The sequence below is a fragment of the Euprymna scolopes genome, chromosome 32, assembly GCF_053919585.1.
Source record: "Euprymna scolopes isolate OS-2025 chromosome 32, ASM5391958v1, whole genome shotgun sequence".
In the NCBI taxonomy this organism is placed as follows: domain Eukaryota; kingdom Metazoa; phylum Mollusca; class Cephalopoda; order Sepiida; family Sepiolidae; genus Euprymna; species Euprymna scolopes.
This window is the reverse complement of record NC_136513.1, coordinates 39,605,534-39,625,667: the sequence shown is the minus strand read 5'-3', so window position 1 is coordinate 39,625,667 and position 20,134 is coordinate 39,605,534. Positions and strand designations below refer to the sequence as shown.

At 35.0% G+C, this 20,134-nt stretch overlaps 2 protein-coding genes and 1 pseudogene across 5 annotated transcripts in view; 2 read left to right on the top strand and 1 right to left on the bottom strand.

The window, feature by feature from the left end:
* Window positions 1-20,134, bottom strand: part of LOC145256299 (organic anion transporter 3-like) — a 324,435-nt gene that overhangs the window by 257,787 nt on the left and 46,514 nt on the right. Inside the window, exon 1 of one of the 3 annotated variants that reach the window (XM_080115029.1) lies at window positions 5,732-5,866. The exons of the other annotated variants lie outside the window; for them this stretch is intronic. The gene's annotated coding sequence lies outside the window, so the exon portion shown is untranslated. Of the gene's footprint in view, window positions 1-5,731; window positions 5,867-20,134 lie in introns of those variants that run through there. 3 annotated transcript variants of the gene reach the window in all.
* The window catches only part of LOC145256300 (uncharacterized), a 42,312-nt gene that overhangs the window by 2,933 nt on the left and 19,245 nt on the right, over window positions 1-20,134 (top strand). Inside the window, exons 1-2 of one of the 2 annotated variants that reach the window (XM_080115032.1) lie at window positions 13,061-13,366; window positions 15,739-15,943. In XM_080115032.1, the coding sequence (XP_079971158.1) occupies window positions 15,791-15,943 (153 nt within the window). In that variant the 5' untranslated portion in view covers window positions 13,061-13,366; window positions 15,739-15,790. Of the gene's footprint in view, window positions 1-13,060; window positions 13,367-15,738; window positions 15,944-20,134 lie in introns of those variants that run through there. The other variant, XM_080115031.1, reaches the window with a different exon arrangement.
* Window positions 19,766-19,907, top strand: LOC145256671 (U2 spliceosomal RNA; annotated as a pseudogene).

Genomic DNA, 20,134 nt, shown 5'->3' with positions numbered 1-20,134 from the left:
TTCCAACGCTTTTATTGGAAGTGGGAAACTTTTTGGTCGTATTTCTCTAATGAACGAATATCAAGATAGATTTGGCTCGTGTGGCATGGGACTTAATACTATTCCCTTGTTTTCATCATGGTATGGAGGAACTTGGGAACGTTACATGAAGACCATAAAAACCTGCCTATTTAAGATCATTGGCAAAAGAGCAAATTGGATTATTTCACACTGGTGACCGTGATCTCCGATATTCAGAGATCGGTTAACAATCGACCTCTGACATACCAGGTGTCTGCAGACAATAATGCTACAGCTATCACTCCCAGCATGTTCTTGAAACCCAACAAGAGCCCTGGGTTATTGTTACAATTGGGGCATAGAGATCTTGCTACGGCAGTGCCACCCAGCAGGGAGAGACTGATCAGAACCATGGAGCCTAGGAACCAATGATCTGCCGATTTCCATAAGTTGTGGACCTGGGACGGAAATCTCCGGGGCATTCCCGATTGCAATCAGTGAATTGCCTTCAAAAGGATGATGTGGTTCTGGTTAAGAGCCCCTTAAAACCGAGACCATATTGGATTTTGGGAACCATTGTGGATCTTATACGAGGCAATGATAATGCAGTTGGATCTGCCCATGTCAGGAGAGGAGATGGTCTTGTGGAAGTCCACTCATTGAAAAATCTGTATCCTTTAGAGCTTTCTGTGTCCCCTAAAAATATTCCGGAACCAGAGGTCACCGATTCTATCGAACCCACAGTTGTTGATAGGGACGGGGAGCCATCGTGTTTATTTTCCGTTCCAGAAGACCCTGTCTGGTTATGACCAATATGCAATGCTCCTCAATTAGATAAGGACATGATTGGATGCGACTCATGTGATGAATGGTATCATTTCCAATGTGTGGCCATCGATGAGGCACCCCCAAGAAGACAAAAATGATACTGCCCTGAGTGTGCACCACAAAAACGATATAGAAGAAGACCTGCCTAAAATTGTAATCAGCAATAGCATGTTGTAAGGGACAAGGAGGATACCATGTTCCTTATAAATAGTGGATTAGACATTGTTATTTTATTTCTTTTCTGAGCTTCAGTTTTATGATTTTTCCCCCCTTTAGAAGTGTTTTTCTTTTCCTTGTTGTTGGGAGTGTGTGGAAAAAATGAGTTGGATGAATGTTACTTACATCTGGCAGGCTCAGCGACGGGGGATATTGTGACCAACTTGAATGTCTATTTACTTCTGATATTTATAGTCAGGATTGAGTAGGAGGGGTGGGAGGTGATTACAACCTATATATTCCGGATTGGTCTCTCTCTAAATCTGTTCTCAGTCTCTACTGTGTTATCATAGAGACCAGACTGTTAGTCTTCTACTCAGAAATTTTAGATAGTTCTGTTACCAGACCCCGTTGGGCGGGTCGCTTAAGGAGGATTTCTTTTTTGCAACCCCGATTACTGCCTGCACCTTTAAGCATCGCCTTCAACTTTTTTTTTATCCAATGAGAAGGTGCCACGTCAGTCTTAAATGCATATACATATAAGTACGCACATAGACACATGCACACAATACATATACACATATAAAAGAAAAATTAAATAGTAAATAAATATGAAGAACCGCTGTCCAATATATTGAATTACAACGATATTATTTATTCCAAGAGAGAACAAGAATTCAAAGGATATAAGACGTTATGAATAGAGACGCTGTTAATTCATTTGTAAATCAACGGCTATTTTTTCATTCATTAAATAATTACCCTACTATTATTGGTATTACTACCACTTTTATAAGTAGTAAATATCCCCTTACTCTTCCACCCTACCAACTATAGATATCCTGAAACCTTTTGCATCAAGTTAAACGCACTCATAGATATTGCCATCCTATCCCCGACCGCCCCGTTATAATCATACTCCCTATTTCATAATAGAAGAAACTTAAAAATATTGCCGAATATTACCTAATCAATATTACAACCTTCATTACCCGCCCCCCCCCCCAATTTATAAGCGACTTTATATCCGCCATTTGCCGTTTAGGCTGCACCTGCCAAAAATACGACTAAATAGATAATAGACACAACACAAACTGTTAAAAATTTACTACGCAGCAACAGTACACCCCAATTTAACCCTAAAACTTATACACCTTAAACTCAACACTATGTTGAAGACCATATACAATCTTATATCTCATACTATATATAACAAGCTTCTCGTTTATTTATTTAGAATTCAATAAAGCTCCCCCAACATTCTATAATTCCTTTTAATCTTTTTCGCCCTTAATGAACCTTACGTTAGATGCCGCATCTTCCCCATGCTAGCTATGTTAAGGAACGTCCTGGGAACGCAACCAGCTCCCCGGGTGTTAGATACGATATCAAACGATAAGCACATGGAAACATCAACACAGCGGATCGATATGTCGTCGGCTATAACTGGGTGGCATGGGTCACCTCTTGTGTTTTCATTGCGTCGTTTCAGGCAACATTACCATCGTCGGCATTGCTGGCTGGGATCTCATGCTGAAATCGAACGCTTGTACAAAAATTGCGAAGAAATGCATTTTTATAAAAAATATAGGATTCATTTAACATTTAACAAGTAGAAAGCATATTTTTATAAAGACCAGTTGAAATAAGACACATGCAACTAAAACTGCTATGTCGCCTCTGCCGGCCCCAGAATGCAAGCTTCAACTGTTTACAAAACAATATAATTACTTTTAATCTCTCTTTCTCCATTGAAAGTGAGAGAGAAAAAGACTGAAAGAGAAATATAGAAAGAGTGAGAAAGAGAGAGATATTCACAGATGACGCGTGAACATTGTTTTATTTTTGTGTGCCTCGATGACGAGTTTTTGGGGTTTGACCTTCTGAATTCAGATTGTTTTGACTTGGCTGAATATGATAAACAACTGTTACTCTTGGGTCGAGTCACACCTGATTGTTATATTCTAGCATTTACTGAAGCCGCCATGTTTTCCTTTCAATAACAACTGATTTTGTTTTATCTCCACACAAATTTAATAAATATTAATCAATAAAAAATTCAATAAATATTAATCCATCAAAAATTCTATAATATTAATCCATCAAAAAAATTCAATAAATATTAATCCATAAAAAAATTCAATAAATATTAATCCATCAAAAAATTCAATAAATATAAATCCATCAATAATTCAATAAATATTAATCCATCAAAAAATCCAATAAATACTAATCAATAAAAAATTCGATAAATATTAATCCATCAAAAAATTCAATAAATATTAATCCATAAAAAATTATATAAATATTAATCCATCAAAAAATTCGATAAATATTAATCCATCAAAAAATCCAATAAATATTAATCCATAAAAAATTATATAAATATTAATCCATCAAAAAATTCAATAAATACTAATCAATAAAAATTCAATAAATATTAATCCATCAAACATTCAATAAATATAAATTCATAAAAATATTCAATAAATATTAATCCATCAAAAATTGAATAAATATTAATCCAGCCAAAAATTCAATAAATATTAATCCATCAAAAAATTCAGTAAAAATTAATCCATAAAAAATTCAATAAATACTAATCAATAAAAAATTCAATAAATATTAATCCATCAAAAAATTCAATAAATATTAATTCATAAAAAATATTCAATAAATATTAATCCATCAAAAATTCAATAAATATTAATCCATCAAAAAATTCAATAAATATAAATCCATCAAAAAGTCAATACATACTAATCAATAAAAAAATGCAATAAATATTAATCCATCAAAAAATTTAATAAATATTAATCTATCAAAAAATTCAATAAATACTAATCAATAAAAAATTCAATAAATATTAATCCATCAAAAAATTCAATAAATATTAATTCATAAAAATATCCAATAAATATTAATCCATCAAAAATTCAATAAATATTAATCTATCAAAAAATTCAATAAATATAAATCCATCAAAAATTCAATACACACTAATCAATAAAAAATTCAATAAATATTAATCCATCAAAAAATTCAATAAATATTAATTCATAAAAATATTCAATAAATATTAATCCTTCAAAAATTCAATAAATAATAATCCATCAAAAAATTCAATAAATATAAATCCATTAAAAAATTCAATAAATATTAATCAATAAAAAATTCAATAAATATTAATTCATCAAAAAATTCAATAAATATTAATTCATAAAAATATTCAATAAATATTAATCCATCGAAAAATTCAATAAATATTAATCCATCAAAAATTCAATAAATACTAATCAATAAAAAATGCAATAAATATAAGTCTATCAAAAAATTCAATAAATATTAGTTCATAAAAATATTCAATAAATATAAATCCATAAAAAATTCAATAACTATTTATCCGTCAAAAAATTCAATAAATATTAATCCATCGAAAATTTTAATAAATACTAATCAATAAAAAATTCAATAAATATTAATCCATCAGAAAATTCAATAAATATTAATTCATAAAAATATTCAATAAATATTAATCCAACAAAAATTCAGTAAATATTAATCCATCAAAAAATTCAATAAATTTAAATCCATCAAAACATTCAATAAATACTAATCAATAAAAATTCAATGAATTATAATCCATCAAAAATTCAATAAATATTAATCCATCAAAAAATTCAATAAATATTAATCCATAAAGTATTCAATAAATATTATTCCATTAAAAATTCAATAAATATTAATCCAGAAAAAATTTAATAAATATTATCAAGGCCCGAGGGCCACTCGAGGATAAAAGGTTAATGAATGTAAGATGGTCGTTTAGTAATCATTAATAGTGTAGATTGGGTAGAATTTTGATTATTTAAGGGAACAGCTCCACAAGAACTTGTTAACATCGGACTTGAATGCTACCATCTTGTAATCGGCTGGGAAACAATCAATTGAAAATTTTTCCACATGCGAATGGTTCTAGAAAAGAAACTTTGTTCATGGAATCTGCGCTTAAAATTAGGCACAGATAGAGAGTGGGGGAAATTCTTGATAGTGATTGTAGCTAGAGTATTTTTTGTGAAAGTTTGTTAAGGGGGCATAGATTGGAGTTCAGACGAGGTCTTGCCATGAAATAGCGATAGAACAGAGGCAGGCTCGCAACGTCTCTTCTGTGGGAAATATGCTGCAGAGAAGAGAAAAGATAATCGCCTACTATGTTTAGGGGCCGGTTTTGAACTCTATCAAGGCAAGATAAGGCGCGCCAAGAAACCCCTCCCCAGATGTAGCAACAGTATTTCATTTTAGTTTAAAAAAAATACAGTGTTTCATTTTCAAGATGAACCTTTAAATCGACAAAATCTTTTGCACAGACTTAATAGCAGAGTATCTGTTCAAGACAGACAAATTACAAATCTCCATATGTACTAGATAAAATTATCATATAATTGATTAATATAAATTTTATGATTAACAAACAGGGGCGCCCGGCGTTGCCCAGTTGTAAAATACGCTTAAATATGATATTTTAATTCGTGCATATTTTGTATTTATTCTAATAAAGTCAAGTCTCTATCGATTATTTCATATTATATTGTAATCAATATATAGCCGTGATTTCAAAGTAAAAAAAAAAATGATTTAAGTGCCATCAGGTATAATTAAAACCGAAACAAAAAATTACAATATTCAAGCAAAGACGCCCGGACGGTTCACAGATTTTTAATAATTATTAAGATAATATTGTGCTTACCTTTACCATCATGTTGATGATTATAATTCTCTATAGTAGGTGTCAGTCTTATGAATTCGACTTCCTCGGACGCTGATATACTAAATAAAATGGTATTTTATTTACAACAGAAAATATATGAATGTTTGAGTTTTGCAGTACTTAGCGTCAATATGGCGCATTGCGTGACACATAGTTCTAACATCTAATTTATTGTTCATTTTCCAGGTAAACTAATTTATTGTTCGTATTTCAGTTAAACTAATTTATTGTTCGTATTTCAGTTAAACTAATGTATTGTTCGTATTTCAGCTAAACTAATTTATCGTTTGTTTTTCAGTTTTGACTTTTAAAATATTGTTTTTTTTTATTTCAAACATATTTATTGTTCATTTTTATTTATTCCTATTGAATAAACTTCAGTTTCATACAAATTAAATCGTATTCCTTTTCTTTTTAAACTTTTTAACAACTTTTCTTCCTGTCAATTCGTTTTTTATTATTAATATTTTTATTAATAATATTGGATGAGTTTCAATACAAAGTGTTATGGGGCCAGCAAAAATGGAACCCGGAAATTGGATGACCTGATCTTATGACGCAAGTCGTTTTATGGGCTAGACTGTTGTATGGAGCAAGGTTCGAATGAACTTAAATCCTGGCCGACAAAAATGAAACCGGGAATGGGATGACCTGGATATGATGTAATTCGGTCGCAAGTAAGACCAAAAGCAAACACCGGACTGGTCAAAATATGGGTCAATGACGTCAATTGGTTTATGGGTTACTAGGTCGAAAGTTCATAAAAGTGAGATGGTAAACAAAAACAAGGCAGAGACGCGGAGATGGGGAACGAGAGACAGACGACGAGGAACTGCCTGTCACGTTCGCAAACTACACCACCTCCATCACCTCCACCACCTCCACCACCGTATTGTGTATATATGAATGTTTGTTAAATAAACCAACTTTGTTTATAACAAAGTGTCTCGTTATTCATTGATAAATTAACATCGGTCATTTCAATCTAGACGATTTACAACAACATATGTATAACTGTCAGCATAAATGTCAAACGCACCATCTCTCAGTCTATCTATAAAGATATTCAAAAATCTCTTATAGTTGAATTACAGGTAGCGCTCATTTAGTAGAATGTACCCTGTCTCTAGATGAAACACTAAGACTCTTCCTAAGACGAACAAAAACAACAATACAGAATATACGTCATATATACAATTTGGTGCTGTGCCCAGGATTTAAGTTCATTCGAACCTTGCTCCATACAACGGCCTGACCCATAAAACAAATTGTGTCATAGGACGTCCAAATAGCAAATGGTCTGCAAAAAAACAAAACAAAAAACAAAACAAAAAACAGTTTTCATCAAAGGGGAATGGAATCATTTATCGGGTGATAATTTTATCGTTCCACCCTGTAATCATAGTGATATTTTTGTCATAACCGTATGCATAAACTAAATTTCAAAACCCGGAATAGAACATTTTACTTGACTTAATAATATAGTGTAGAACTAAGACGGATACAAAATCTCTATTAGGACCAGGTAAGTTCATTATAAAAATGATCAGAATAAACTTCATGATTAATAATATAGGGTTAATTTACTTATGACGGATATAATTAGGAAATCTATTAATTTGAAATACTTCTGAATTCGAGTTGTAAAACTATAACATATTCAGAATATTGGAAATTACAACGGCTGAAACGTTGTTAAAATAGCAAACCAAGATGACAATAATCGTTTCAATAACACAAATTTTAAAATTAGTGTATTTTTAAATTTCGAATAGAATTGTTTTTCTGTCGTACGATATATAAATATGTGTATAATAGTATTTAATATTTTAAATTTTTCCATGATTCATTCTAAATAAAATGTGATACACAGAGTAAAATGCATTCAAAGTATTTTTAAATACGTGACTGTTTGTACGAAATTGTGGGCAGACAGGAAAACGTAGTTGTAATAAAATAACAATATTATTAGTTTGACAGAATCGACCGTAAAATCTGCTGAACGCTTTTTTACAAGGTGCGAAACATTTTAAATTGAAATACGTATGAAAGCCAAATAAAACGTAATAAAATAAACACTATTTACTTGTTTAAAATTAATATTTCGGAGTTATACTCCTTTGTCAGACTTTAACTTTTTTCCTCGCCATGATGCTAAACTGAAGAAAAAAAAGTTAATGAAAAGTCCGCGTGTTGCTATCTGCAGGGCTGTTCTTGAACTGCCGGAAGAATACGCTTGGTAAAACGATTTTTAAATCAGGGTAGTGTTTTCCGTAATTAAAGCGTTGACTGAATTTGAATTTTAAAATGACTACGTATGAAATACGTTTTAAATTCGGATTACAACGCAATGCTATAAAAAAACCCAAGTATTTACTTGTTTAAAATTAATATTTCGGAGTCATACTCTTTCGTCAGAATTTTATATGTTATCTTTTTTTCTCGCCAGGATTTTTATTTTTTTTTACATGGAGTTCACCACTTATCAAGGCCCAATGGCCACTCAGGAATAAGGGTTATTGTGTGTACAGTAATCAAAGGGATAGTGTAGCAATAGTATTGGAGAATTGGTAAGGTATCATTACTTAGGGGGGGCGGTTCATCAGGAATTTGTTTGTGTTGGACTTGAAGACATCCAGGTGGAAGTCGGGAGGGAAACAGGCAAGCGGAACAGAGTTCCACAGGCGTGCAGTTCTAAGAAAGAAGCTTTGTTCATGGTATCTACGTCTTGATTTAGGCACAGATAGGGAGTGGGGAAAATTATTGACGGTGGTTTTAGCTAGTCGGGTGTTTTTTGAGAAAGATTGGCGAGGAGGGACCAGAGAATGGAGCTCAGACGAGCACCTGCCATGGAAATAACGATAGAACAACGACAGGCTCGCTACGTCTCTTCTGTGGGAGGGAGGTTGCAGGGTAGAGAAAAGGGCATCCCCCACCAAGCCACGGAGTCTATTTTGTACTCCGTCAAGGCATGATAGTCTGTTTTTTGCAGCCCCCGCCCAGATGTGGCAGCAGTACTCCATCTTTGGACGTGATTGGCTCTTATATAGATAGTGAATTGCCTCATTAGTGAGATATCTTCTGGAGCAGTAGAAGGATCCCACCATTTTCCCAGCGACCTTGGCCACAGACTTGATGTATGTGTTCCATTTAAGATCAGGTGTAAAGGTCAAACCCAGTAGCTTATCAAATCCTGGGGCCTCCCTTAGACGAAAGCCATCCATTTCAATTGATGCCAGATGGGGATCAGAGCGTTTATGATGTAGAGATAGGAGCTTGGTCTTAGATGCATTAAAGGTTACCAGCCACCTCTTTCCCCACTGTACCACGCGCCCAAGATCAAAGGAGAGAGAATCAGAGAGAACATCATCATTTATGGCCTTTCATGTGTTGTCATAGATGGTCGTGTCATCAGCATAAATGTCAACGAAAGATTTTAGTATATGTTTTGGGAGATCATTGATGTAGATCAGGAAGAGAGTTGGGCCCAGTATAGACCCCTGAGGGACTCCAGCATTAATACTGTGGGCCTCTGATTTCTGCCCATCAACAACTACTCTTATGAGCCTATCTGAGAGAAATGACTTAATGATAGAGAAAACATTTCCAGTTATACCGTAGCTGGAAATCTTGTGTAGTAGGCCTTTATGCCAAACCTTATCGAAGGCCTTTGATATGTCGAGAGCAATTGCCCTAGAAATGAAGCTTTTGTCGAGAGATTCGCTAATCCTATGAGATATAACCGTTAGCACATCTGCTGTAGATCTAGCAGAGCGGAAACCATATTGTGTGTCGCTAAGAAGGTTATTTCTGCTGAGGTGGTTGACTATTTCTCTATTTATTGTGGATTCCAGCAACTTACTCATGACACACAGGAGACTTATTGGTCTGTACTGAGAGGGGGATGACTTATCACCTGAATTCTTAAATACAGGGCATACTGATGAGGTTTTCCAGGGTGTTGGAAAGCACTTCTCGTTAAGGCAACACTTAAACAGTTTAGAAAGTATGGGGGCAAGTTCTGGTTGTAATTTTTTTAACACTATAATTGGAATACTGTCGGGACCAGTTGCTTTACTGGAGTCAAGGTTCTTGATTAGCTTAGGATAGAATTAGGGTAGAATTTGCCGCAAAGTTTTTGGCAAATAGTTTTGCCTTGTCGGATGCTGTCGAGATGACTTCTGGTCCATTGATAATGGTTGGGATAGAGCACACGTTTCGTTTCAAGATCCTATTTGCTATTTGCCAGAACTGGTGGGAACCAAGCCGCTGCTCAGCTACTTTGGACTTAACGGATTGCGCATATAGTTCTCTTGCATTTTTTATTACTCTTTTACAGTGGTTACTGGCGGTTCTGAAAGCAGCTTTAGTTTCAGTGCATCTATTACGTTGGTAGCTATGGAAGAAATGATTTCTGTGTGCGATGGCAGCAGCACATTCGGGGGGAGAACCATGGCTGGCTGTTAGGTTTTTGTTGGAATTTTTTGGATGGTATGAATCGGCCTATGCCTACAAGTAACCATTCGGTCAGATCTGATACTATAGAGGACACTTCCTTTTTAAACATGGAATGGAGAGGAAGATCAGATATGAATGTACGGAAGCTATCCCAGTCTGCCATGTTTAGCATGAAATTGTGGGCACACCTAGACAATCAAAACGTAGTTGCAACGCAACAATATTAACTTACATTAATGAGAAGAAAATGGTGACCAGTTCTACTAGTGGACATAATCTACTCGACCCGGGTGTAAAATTTGCTGAACGATTTTTACGAAGTCTAATTTATAAAACTCACTAAATCTGACTGTCTGTCTCCATATTTTCAAACTCTATCCCTCCCGAAACTAAAAGTTGCAGAGCAGCGCTAGGGGTCTCAAATGATTGGATTTTTTATAGACTGTTTTTTGAATGAGTTTTTAGCCGGTAAACGGGTCAAAACGGGGTCAAAATTGAAAAAAAATCGTTATACAACCGTTTTTAATCATTTTCAAATTCTACCGTAACGTAGCCGTTACGCTTGAACCATGCTCGTTACATGCTTGTTACATGCTAGTTACAGCTAAAACCTCTCTCGTACTCCAACGCCGCCTGATATCGTCGAAAAAAAAAACAAACAAAAAATAAATAAAGCCGACTCAACTTTTTTTTTTTCGGTTTTAGCAAAGGCATTTATTACAATTATTTTCCAAACAATGCCTGCTTTTTGTTTTTTCTAACTATTCATTTCGTCTACCATGAGATAAACAAAACCTTGCGGTCTGGACACCAGCTTAAAAACGCTCGCCGCCGCCACGGAGCCACACGTCCATTTCGCCTGTTTTTGCGTTTTTCTTTTGTCTCCAACCACGCGGTGTCCTTTTTTCTTTTTCTTGTCAAACAAGCCCGCACACACTTGCAAATTTGCATATCGGCTATAATGGCTGCTGCTGTTAATACTTTTGCAAGCCAGCTATCATTTGCCTCCTGCTGAGGTTTTTAAACGCGCTATTACGCGCTCTGCTACACTACGAAGAATTTATGAACCTCTTCGGCAGATGGAATCAATTTACAGAGAGCAAAGGTGGCTATTGCTATGAATACTGATTTTCTAAAAAGAGTTTTTCATTTTCAATATAAAATTTTTAATGGGTAAAAAGCTTTTGCGCCGACCTGATAATTATTATTTAACTGACGATTGCTATGCATGTTAATTAGGCTATGCTGGTTGTTAATATTTTAACATCTAGTTTTTACTATTACAAACAACTGCAACAATGGTGTATTCAAGGACCATGGAATTCTCTGCTCTAAATGTATTAATCAATGAATGAAATTCATGTTTGAATGTTTGTATTGTTTTTTTTTTGATAAAAAAATTCTTTTTCAAAGACCCTAGACTTGATTTTATTATTTTATCGTTAATATCAGCAACGGAAGATGTTACTTTAAACAAAATGAAAAAAAAAGACAAAAGGATGTGACACACATTTTCCCGATTGCAATACCCCCAAAAGTTCTGATTTTCCCACATTCCTGATTCTGATTAATCGTCCCAACACTAATACTTAACCCTTAGGCTACGCTAGCTATTAATTTTTTAACACCTAGTTTTTACTATTACAAGCAACTGCAAAAATTGTGTCTTCAAGGACCATGGAATTAATTGCCCTAACTGCATGCGTAGGCAATGTGCGTAAAATACCATCGTAGCTCAAGGGTTAATTAATATATTACATTCAAGTGAGATCCTGTACCCAATTGCATTGGTGGGATGGAGAGGAAAACAATTATGTAAGCAATGTGAGTTTTCTTACACTTTTCTATATATTTACAAAAGTGAGGATGTGTGTGTGACAACTCTCAACCTATATACTCTACGAATTACTGATCTAAAGACTTGAAATTTGGTATACAGGGTATTCAGACACGTGGAAAACCTTTTACTCGATTTTCATTTGAAAAAAGACTTCTAAGGAATCAAAATTGAAAAATTGGTACTTGGTGTAATCGGATTTTTACCTGTTTGTCAACTGTTTCAGAGCTGCGTCTGCGCGAATCGTTAACATAACAGTTTCTTTATGTTAAGAATAAGTTGGTTTGAAAACACTTTTTAAAGATCATCTTAAGCTGGCCTAATGCTTATCTTACTTTATTCATTATCATTAGGCTTGGTTTCGATCTCAGCACTAGTACTTTTTTTTACATACAAGAAGTGAACTTAATATATATATATATATATATATATATATATATGTATATATATATATATTCGCATGCACACATCCCAGTTTCTTTTCGTTTTTTTATTACTTATTATCATTATATATTATATAATATATACAATTATCATGGTGATGTTTTTGTTTAAAGAATTTAACGTTAATAATACCGGGCAACGCCGGTTGCATCTGCTAGTTATACACTAAAACATGGATATGAAATAAGTGTAGGACTTATAAAATGTGAAAATGTCCAACGTCAATTGAATTTCAGGAATTTAACAGCAAACCTTAAAATGAACATTAGATAAAACATCCTTCCAAAGTGTTAACTGTTGGTCCCCATCATCAATAATGCATTCCCTTTTCTTTGTTAAAAACAACTGTCTATTTCACATCGCTTCGACATTCATACTTCTCCTCTTAATAATATGAACTCAACAAGCAATTGTCATATTACCGTCGTTGCCGCATACGTCATTAATAAATCTCTCATCCTCCATTATAAATGTCGTGCAATGTAAACCACATTATTAAACACAACAAGGTGGGTTAAACAGAAACACACTCGAACACGCCCAAATAAACATACGCATACACATAAGCTGACAAACAGACAGACGGACGGATGTACGGATTCGTATCGGCAGCTGATGTCACAAAGAAAGAAAGATACAATATATTCAGTTAAGGTTCAAAATGAGCCAGAGAGTCAATCAGAAGAGTTCGGAGTTTACAGTTAGAGTCGGGAGAGTTGAGTTAGTTAGGTCCCCTTCGGAAGCGAGACAGAAAGGGAAACAAGACTATGTAGAAATCAGAAATGCATCGAATATCTCACCATTCTCCCCCAGCTGGAATAAATGTCTTTATGTTATTTGTAAGCCTTTGTCTTCATCATCATTTCAACCGCAAGGTAATGTGTTTTGTCTATCGTCTTTGTACATGAACATTATACGAAACATCCTTCCAAAGTATTAACTGTTTGTCCCCATCATCAATAATGAATTCCCTTCGCCATCTTAAAAAGAACTGTCAATTTCACATCGCTTCGACATTCATATTTCTCCTATTAATAATCTGAACTCAACAAGTAATTGTCACATCACCGTCGTTGCCGCATACGTCGTTAATAAATCTAATGTCGTCCCGAAAAGTTAATAAGTTTTGTCTATCGTCTTTGAAAATGAATATTATACGAAACACCCTTTAAAAGTGTTAACTGTCATCAATAATGAATTCCCTTCTCCGTGTTGTTAAGAACTGTCCATTTCACATTTCTTCACATTCATATCTCTTCTATTAATATGAAATCTCCAAGAATTGCGCCACCGTGGTCGCTGCATACACTTTTATAGAAATGCCCCCCCCCCGTTATATGCCTTGTTCCCGCCATGTACTACATAACAAAGATAGCGGCCATAATAATCGGAATAGTAAACAATGAAGTTTTATTTTGTATATCTTTTAGTTCGATATAATAAGTTTTGAATGATAGATAGACTTCAAAATTTCCCATGACTCAAGTTTACTTTTTAAAATCTATTTCTGTTTGATAAAAATGTCGATAACTACAAAGCTCCATATATACATTGAACATTTCTTCATGCGTTGCTGTTTAGCATGAAATTGTGGGCACACCTAAACAGTCAAAACGTAGTTGCAACACAACATTAACTTACATAAATAAAAAGAACACGGTGAGGCATATAACAATTAGTTAATAAAACGATCCTTCCCAAAACTAACATACATGTAAAAGATTTTCTATTTATCAAAGCTTGCCGCGCCCAATCCGGCACTTGGTTCAAAACCAGCTTCGAAATCTAGTAGGATATGCCCTTTTTTTACCTTCCCTGCAATCTCTTTCACACAGAAAAGACGTTGCGAACCTGTTCTGCACTGTCGTTATTTTCATATAAAGTGCTTGTCTGAGCTCCAATCTGTAGTCTATCCATGCAAAACTTTCATAAAAACACTCGACTAGATACAACCACTATCAACAATTTCCCCCACTCTCTATCTGTGCCTAAATCTAAACGCAGCTTCCATGAACAAACTTCTTTCCTACAGCTGCGCGGCTGTGGAACACTGTTCTAATGGGCTGCTTCCAAGTCGACTACAATATGGTAGCCTTCAAGTTCAATGTAAACAAGTTTTTGCTGAGCCACTCCGTTAGATAATACAGATTCTACACAGTCTATGCTATTAACGATTACTAAACTACAACCTTACATTCATTAACCCTCATCCTTGAGTTGCTTTCGGGCCTTGATAAGTAGTGATTACCTTGTAAAAAATGCGTTTTCAGTTTTTTGCAGATTTAATTAAATTCTTAAATTTAATTCTTTTACCCCTTTTATTCTTGCATACGTTTATATGTTAAATTCTGCCAAAATTGCGAAACGTTTTAATTTCGCTATAATCGTGCAGATGGCGATCATAGCAATAGCCAGACATCCACTGAATGAGCGCGAAAAGGGATGTAAGGGAAACATGTTGCCATTCAAATTAAAATGATGATAAATGATCGTTGTCAGCGATAGTTAGTGGCTGTTGCGATAATGCAAAAGAAGTCATTTGGAGAGGTTAGCGAAAGAGGTGGAGAATACTGCTAATACGGGGAGACTTGTTGTCACCCGGATTCTTGTCAGTGAGAAATATCTGATGAAAGTTTATGGGAGTACTTCTAGTGAGTACAAATATTGATGCTGATGGTTATGATGACGTTGATCATCATCATCACCGCGACCACCACCACCATCATCATCATCATCATCATCATCATCATCATCATCATCATCATCATCATCATTGTAACGTGGTTGTTACGCTCGAACCGTGTTCATTACTGTTCAAGCTCGTCCATCTCAACCAGATGGCTTTTTTTTCTGCTCCTCGCAACCTAGTGTATTTCCCTCTCCTTTTTTTAATTATTTTTCTTGTGAAGTAAGCCCGTGCACACTTACTAATTTGCATATGTGCTTAACGGCTGCTGCTGCTAATACCTTCGCTAACCAGCTGTCTTTCAACTGCTGCTGATATTTTCACACGCGTTCATATGAGCTCTATAACATCACCACGACCACCGCGACCACACCCTCCACCACACCCACACCCATCACCACCACCACCACCATCATCATTCCCAACACAACGACCATCATTATCATCATCATTTCCACCACCATCATCATCAATCTCAGCACTATACACGATCATCATCATCATCATCATAAAAGGTGGCTTAACTTTATTATTTACATTATTTTCTATTTTTGTTTGTAGCTTCCTGTTTTATCTCATCTACAAGCAGGGAAAGGAGTCTTCCCGAGGCAAAATGATCATTGGTAACGCACATGCGATAATGTTGGTGACAGGAAGGATGCATTGCGTGTTAGGTGTCATTGGGTTAATCACCGCCTCTTTTGGATTCCTTAAGTTTCCTGATGTCCGCATTTACTGTGGGATGGCTGTGTTAGTAGCCATGTGGGTAAGTAAACTTCATCCTCAGCATCTACTTCATCTCTAGCGTCTTCATCTCCAATGGTCACTTTCAATTTTACGCAGAACCATTTTTATCTTATATTTTATACTAGCAGGGGTCCCCGGCGTTGTTCGGGTGTGTAGTAAGGAACCCCCGGGGGAATCAAAAGTGGTAGTAGCGGGTGGGGAATCAAAGCAACAGTAGGCAGTTTGGGTGAAGAGAGGTGTTTAAAAAAATTAGTAGTAGGTAGGCAGGCTCGAACCCAAAACGCGAAGGAGGAAAAAAAGATCTAAAGTCTTAGCTGATGTCTCCATCGCGCGACCAGAAGTCGAGAGTATTAAAATTAAGCGTAGTCAATCCAACAGGGACGATGACTTACAAAAATGTCGGCGAAAAAAGCGACACCATTCCTTATTAAAAACAGCCGAGTTGAGGGTGAAGGAATGAATGTTTTTAGCTATTTTTTCGATATTTGTCGTCCGATGGATTGAGCTCCAAAACGATACCGATCTCGTGAGGATCTGTCCCCTGTGTCGAAAGTTTTTGGCAGACATACAAACGCCCACACATTTTATATAGTAGATTAGCAGGAATATCCGGCATTAATCTGGATTATAAAAAACTAAGATGTTTTAAAATATGTGTGTAACATCTTTATATCAAAATTTCCATCCTCTATACTTATCTCAGTCCGTTTTTCTTTCTTTTATTCTTTCGCCCTTTTCTGTTTTTTCTACACGTGTCCATTTTTTCTAACAGAATACATATGAGCGCGTTTGAAAATATTAGCAGTGGCCGAAGAATGGATGGCAAAGTCGAAAAAAATGCACATATGCAAATTAAGAAGGGTACGTGAGCTGCTGTTGTGAAAAGAAGAAGAAAAAGGACACAACGTAGTCAGGGAAAAACGCAGTTGACGCCAAAGGAGATGGATGTGCAAAGGTGAAAGCGAGAATGGCTCGGCTGTGGCTATCGTGCGGTCGAAAGAAAAAGTGCGGTCGAAAAGATGGACGTGTAAGAAATGGCTGTCTCCGGCCTGTAGTGGAGCAGAAACGAGAGACTTTTAAGCTGATGTCGAGACGGGTAGAAAGAAAAACGATAATAAACGACTTGAGTTAAATAAGAAAAAAAAATGCAGACCCGGATTTTTATTTCTTTCTTTTATTGTGTTTGTTTGTTCCTACAACGTTACAATCACCAAACAACAAATGATCCTGTTATCATGTTTGAATGTAACACAATGAGCGAGATCGGAGATGTGCCGTTGTAAAACTCATGCTCTTTGCCGATTAAATTCATGACGACAGGACCGTTGCCAACACCCTCAAAATTCAAATCTGAACGGTTAAATGCTTGATGGTCTTTGGTGTGGTTTCAAGTGAGGGTCACATTATGCTACCCCACTGTTCGAAGTCGGCTTGAAAATCGGCACCAAAGTGTACCTGGATGTGTTGAACAATGTGGTGATCCCCGGGTGCAATCAGGTGGCCGCTGGCAAACCCTGGATATGGCAGCAGGATTCGGCGTTGGCCCACAAGTCCAAAGCGACTCAGGCTTGGCTTCAGAAGGAATACTACGACTGTACCTTTTTCTCATTGTCCTCCACCCCACCCCACCCGAACCCGCAGAACTACTTCGTTTGGTCATACTTCGAGAACATCACCAACATGACCTCTCACAACACCAAAGCCAACCTGATCGTTGACATCCGCCAAGTATTCGCTTAGCTTCCATCGGCGCTTGTGGAAAAAGCATGGTCCTAGTTCTGGACTCGTATCGAGGCAGTGATTGAGGTTGAAGGCGGCTACATTGAATAGATGTAAGCTCTAGTACACACAATCAAGTTACCTGAATTATTTTTTTTTCAAAATGAAGCTGCAGTGTGATTTTCTTGAAGGCGACAAATTGATCGTTCCACGTATAAATATCCGACAATGATGTTATAATTTGCTTGAAGCACTGCGTGAGAAAATGATTTTGCTTGAAAGCTATAACAATGAAGTTTTGTCTCGAAACATCGTGAACACAAGCCAATGACGTAACAGAGTAGTGACAATGTTGAAGGAATTTCAGTAATTTTAAATATGTTTATTTTCAAACATTATGTGTCGTACAAAAAAAAAATAAACATAATTAAAAATTACTGAAATTCCTTCAACATTGTCACTACTCTGTTACGTCATTGGCTCGTGTTCAAACATTACGTGTCGTACAATATACGCCATAATCACGTTGACACACTGGTTCTCGTCAGATCACCGAAGTTAAGCAACGTTGAGCCTGGCTAATACCAGATGGGTGACTATTTGGGACTTCTAGGCGCTGTATGTGCTCTCCGCTTATCTCGGCATTGTTTCCAGTCGTCTTGTAACTCAACTTGCCACTGGTATGCAACAATGTTGACTCAGGAGAGGCATGGTTGGAGATTGCGCAACTCTTGCCACACAAAATTAACATGGTCTGTCAAGACTGAAGGAAGCCTATGTGTCGTACAAGATGGTAAGTGTTATGAATTTCCCAGATTGTAGAGATAAATCTCGTTTTTTTTTTTCTTCGCTTGGTAAATAAACATTGAAATTAACCTTTAATGTTGAAATAATTATTTACTTCGTTGCTCACGTTACATTGCTTTGTAACATGTCATAGACTTCAGACACTATAAATATCTATTCATAAAGTTATATTATTAATAGTCAGACACTGACACAAACACGCACTTACTTCCCCTCTCTCGTTTTATATGTATACATATATATTTTATATATACTTTCATATATATATATATATATATATATATATATATATATATATATATATATGAAAGTATATATATATAGTCTTGGAAGTTTTTAACCTTTAAAACTATACAAAAATATTTTTTATCATTCGTTATATATATATATATATATATATATATATATTTATATATATATATATATGATTCGTTAAATTGAATATACGTTTTAATCTATTAATTTTACATTGTATCCTTTCCATTTTTCGTATTGTAGTTTTTACTTCAGATGAGAACTGGCTGATGTAACAACCATAACTTTGATTTGTCCAAGTACTTTCAAATCTTTCTGGATTCATCTTCAGAGATTAATTTAACTGGATTGATTTTTACTATTTATATTTATGGATGCTTAATTTTCATTGGTTAACTATTACTTATTTTATTTATGGATGCTTAATTTTCATTGGTTAATAAATTATCATTTTTTCATTTATGGATACTTAATTTTCATTGGTTAATAAATTAAATTATTTTATAAACACTTCAACAGGTAAAGGAAAAGTTCATTTTGTTAATGTTAGTTTTTTTTACTTTTTATTTGTATAGCTTCGAGTATTTCCAGTATATAATTCTAACAACCACTTCCGACCTGAAGTAAAGATTGCAATACGAAAAATGGAAAGGATCCAATGTAAAATTAATCAACTAAAAACGTCTATTCAATTTAAAAGAAAAAAATGCGGCCCAAATACACATATTTAAAATTATATATCTATACTAGCAGTTCAGTCCGGCTTTGCTCGGGCCCTATGTACTGTTCATAACTTTATGTGCATCTATATATTAATACGATGGCGTGTGTGTTCTTTTGTGTGTCACGTTTAAATCCGGATCGTTTAATTGTTATATTCTTCTATTTATTTTTTATATTAATATCGTAATTCGCTTCCGCTATTATCATGCTGTGTCCCCCTAAAAAAGGAAAGTGGAATATTCCAAATAAACCTTGTAACCCCTTAAAAGGAAAGTGGAATATTCCAATTCCTTAAAAAAAAAGTTTCGATGTTCAGGCCAAGCTAATAAAAATGATTTGTTCTTCTTGGCCTTTTGGCCAAGATCAAAGTGTAGTATCTGTCCTTCAGATTCTACATTTCAATTTCTTCTCTCTCAGTAGAGGAGAAATCCTTTACGACAAAGAAAATATCTTGTTCCTTTTCTCCCTGTTAAAAAAAAAACTACACTGGTATCTAAATCTGTCCCGTGGGGAGACATTGTTAATAGGTAATATATTTAATATAACAAAGTTTTAATATTACAAAAGTAACTGGGAAACGTAATTTCTGATTTAATTATAAAATGCCCTTGAACCATCCCTTTTGATGAATTATAAAATGCACTGGAAATGTCTCTCCTGATCAATTATAAGATGCCCTGAAAAATGTCCCTTCCAATTATTTTTT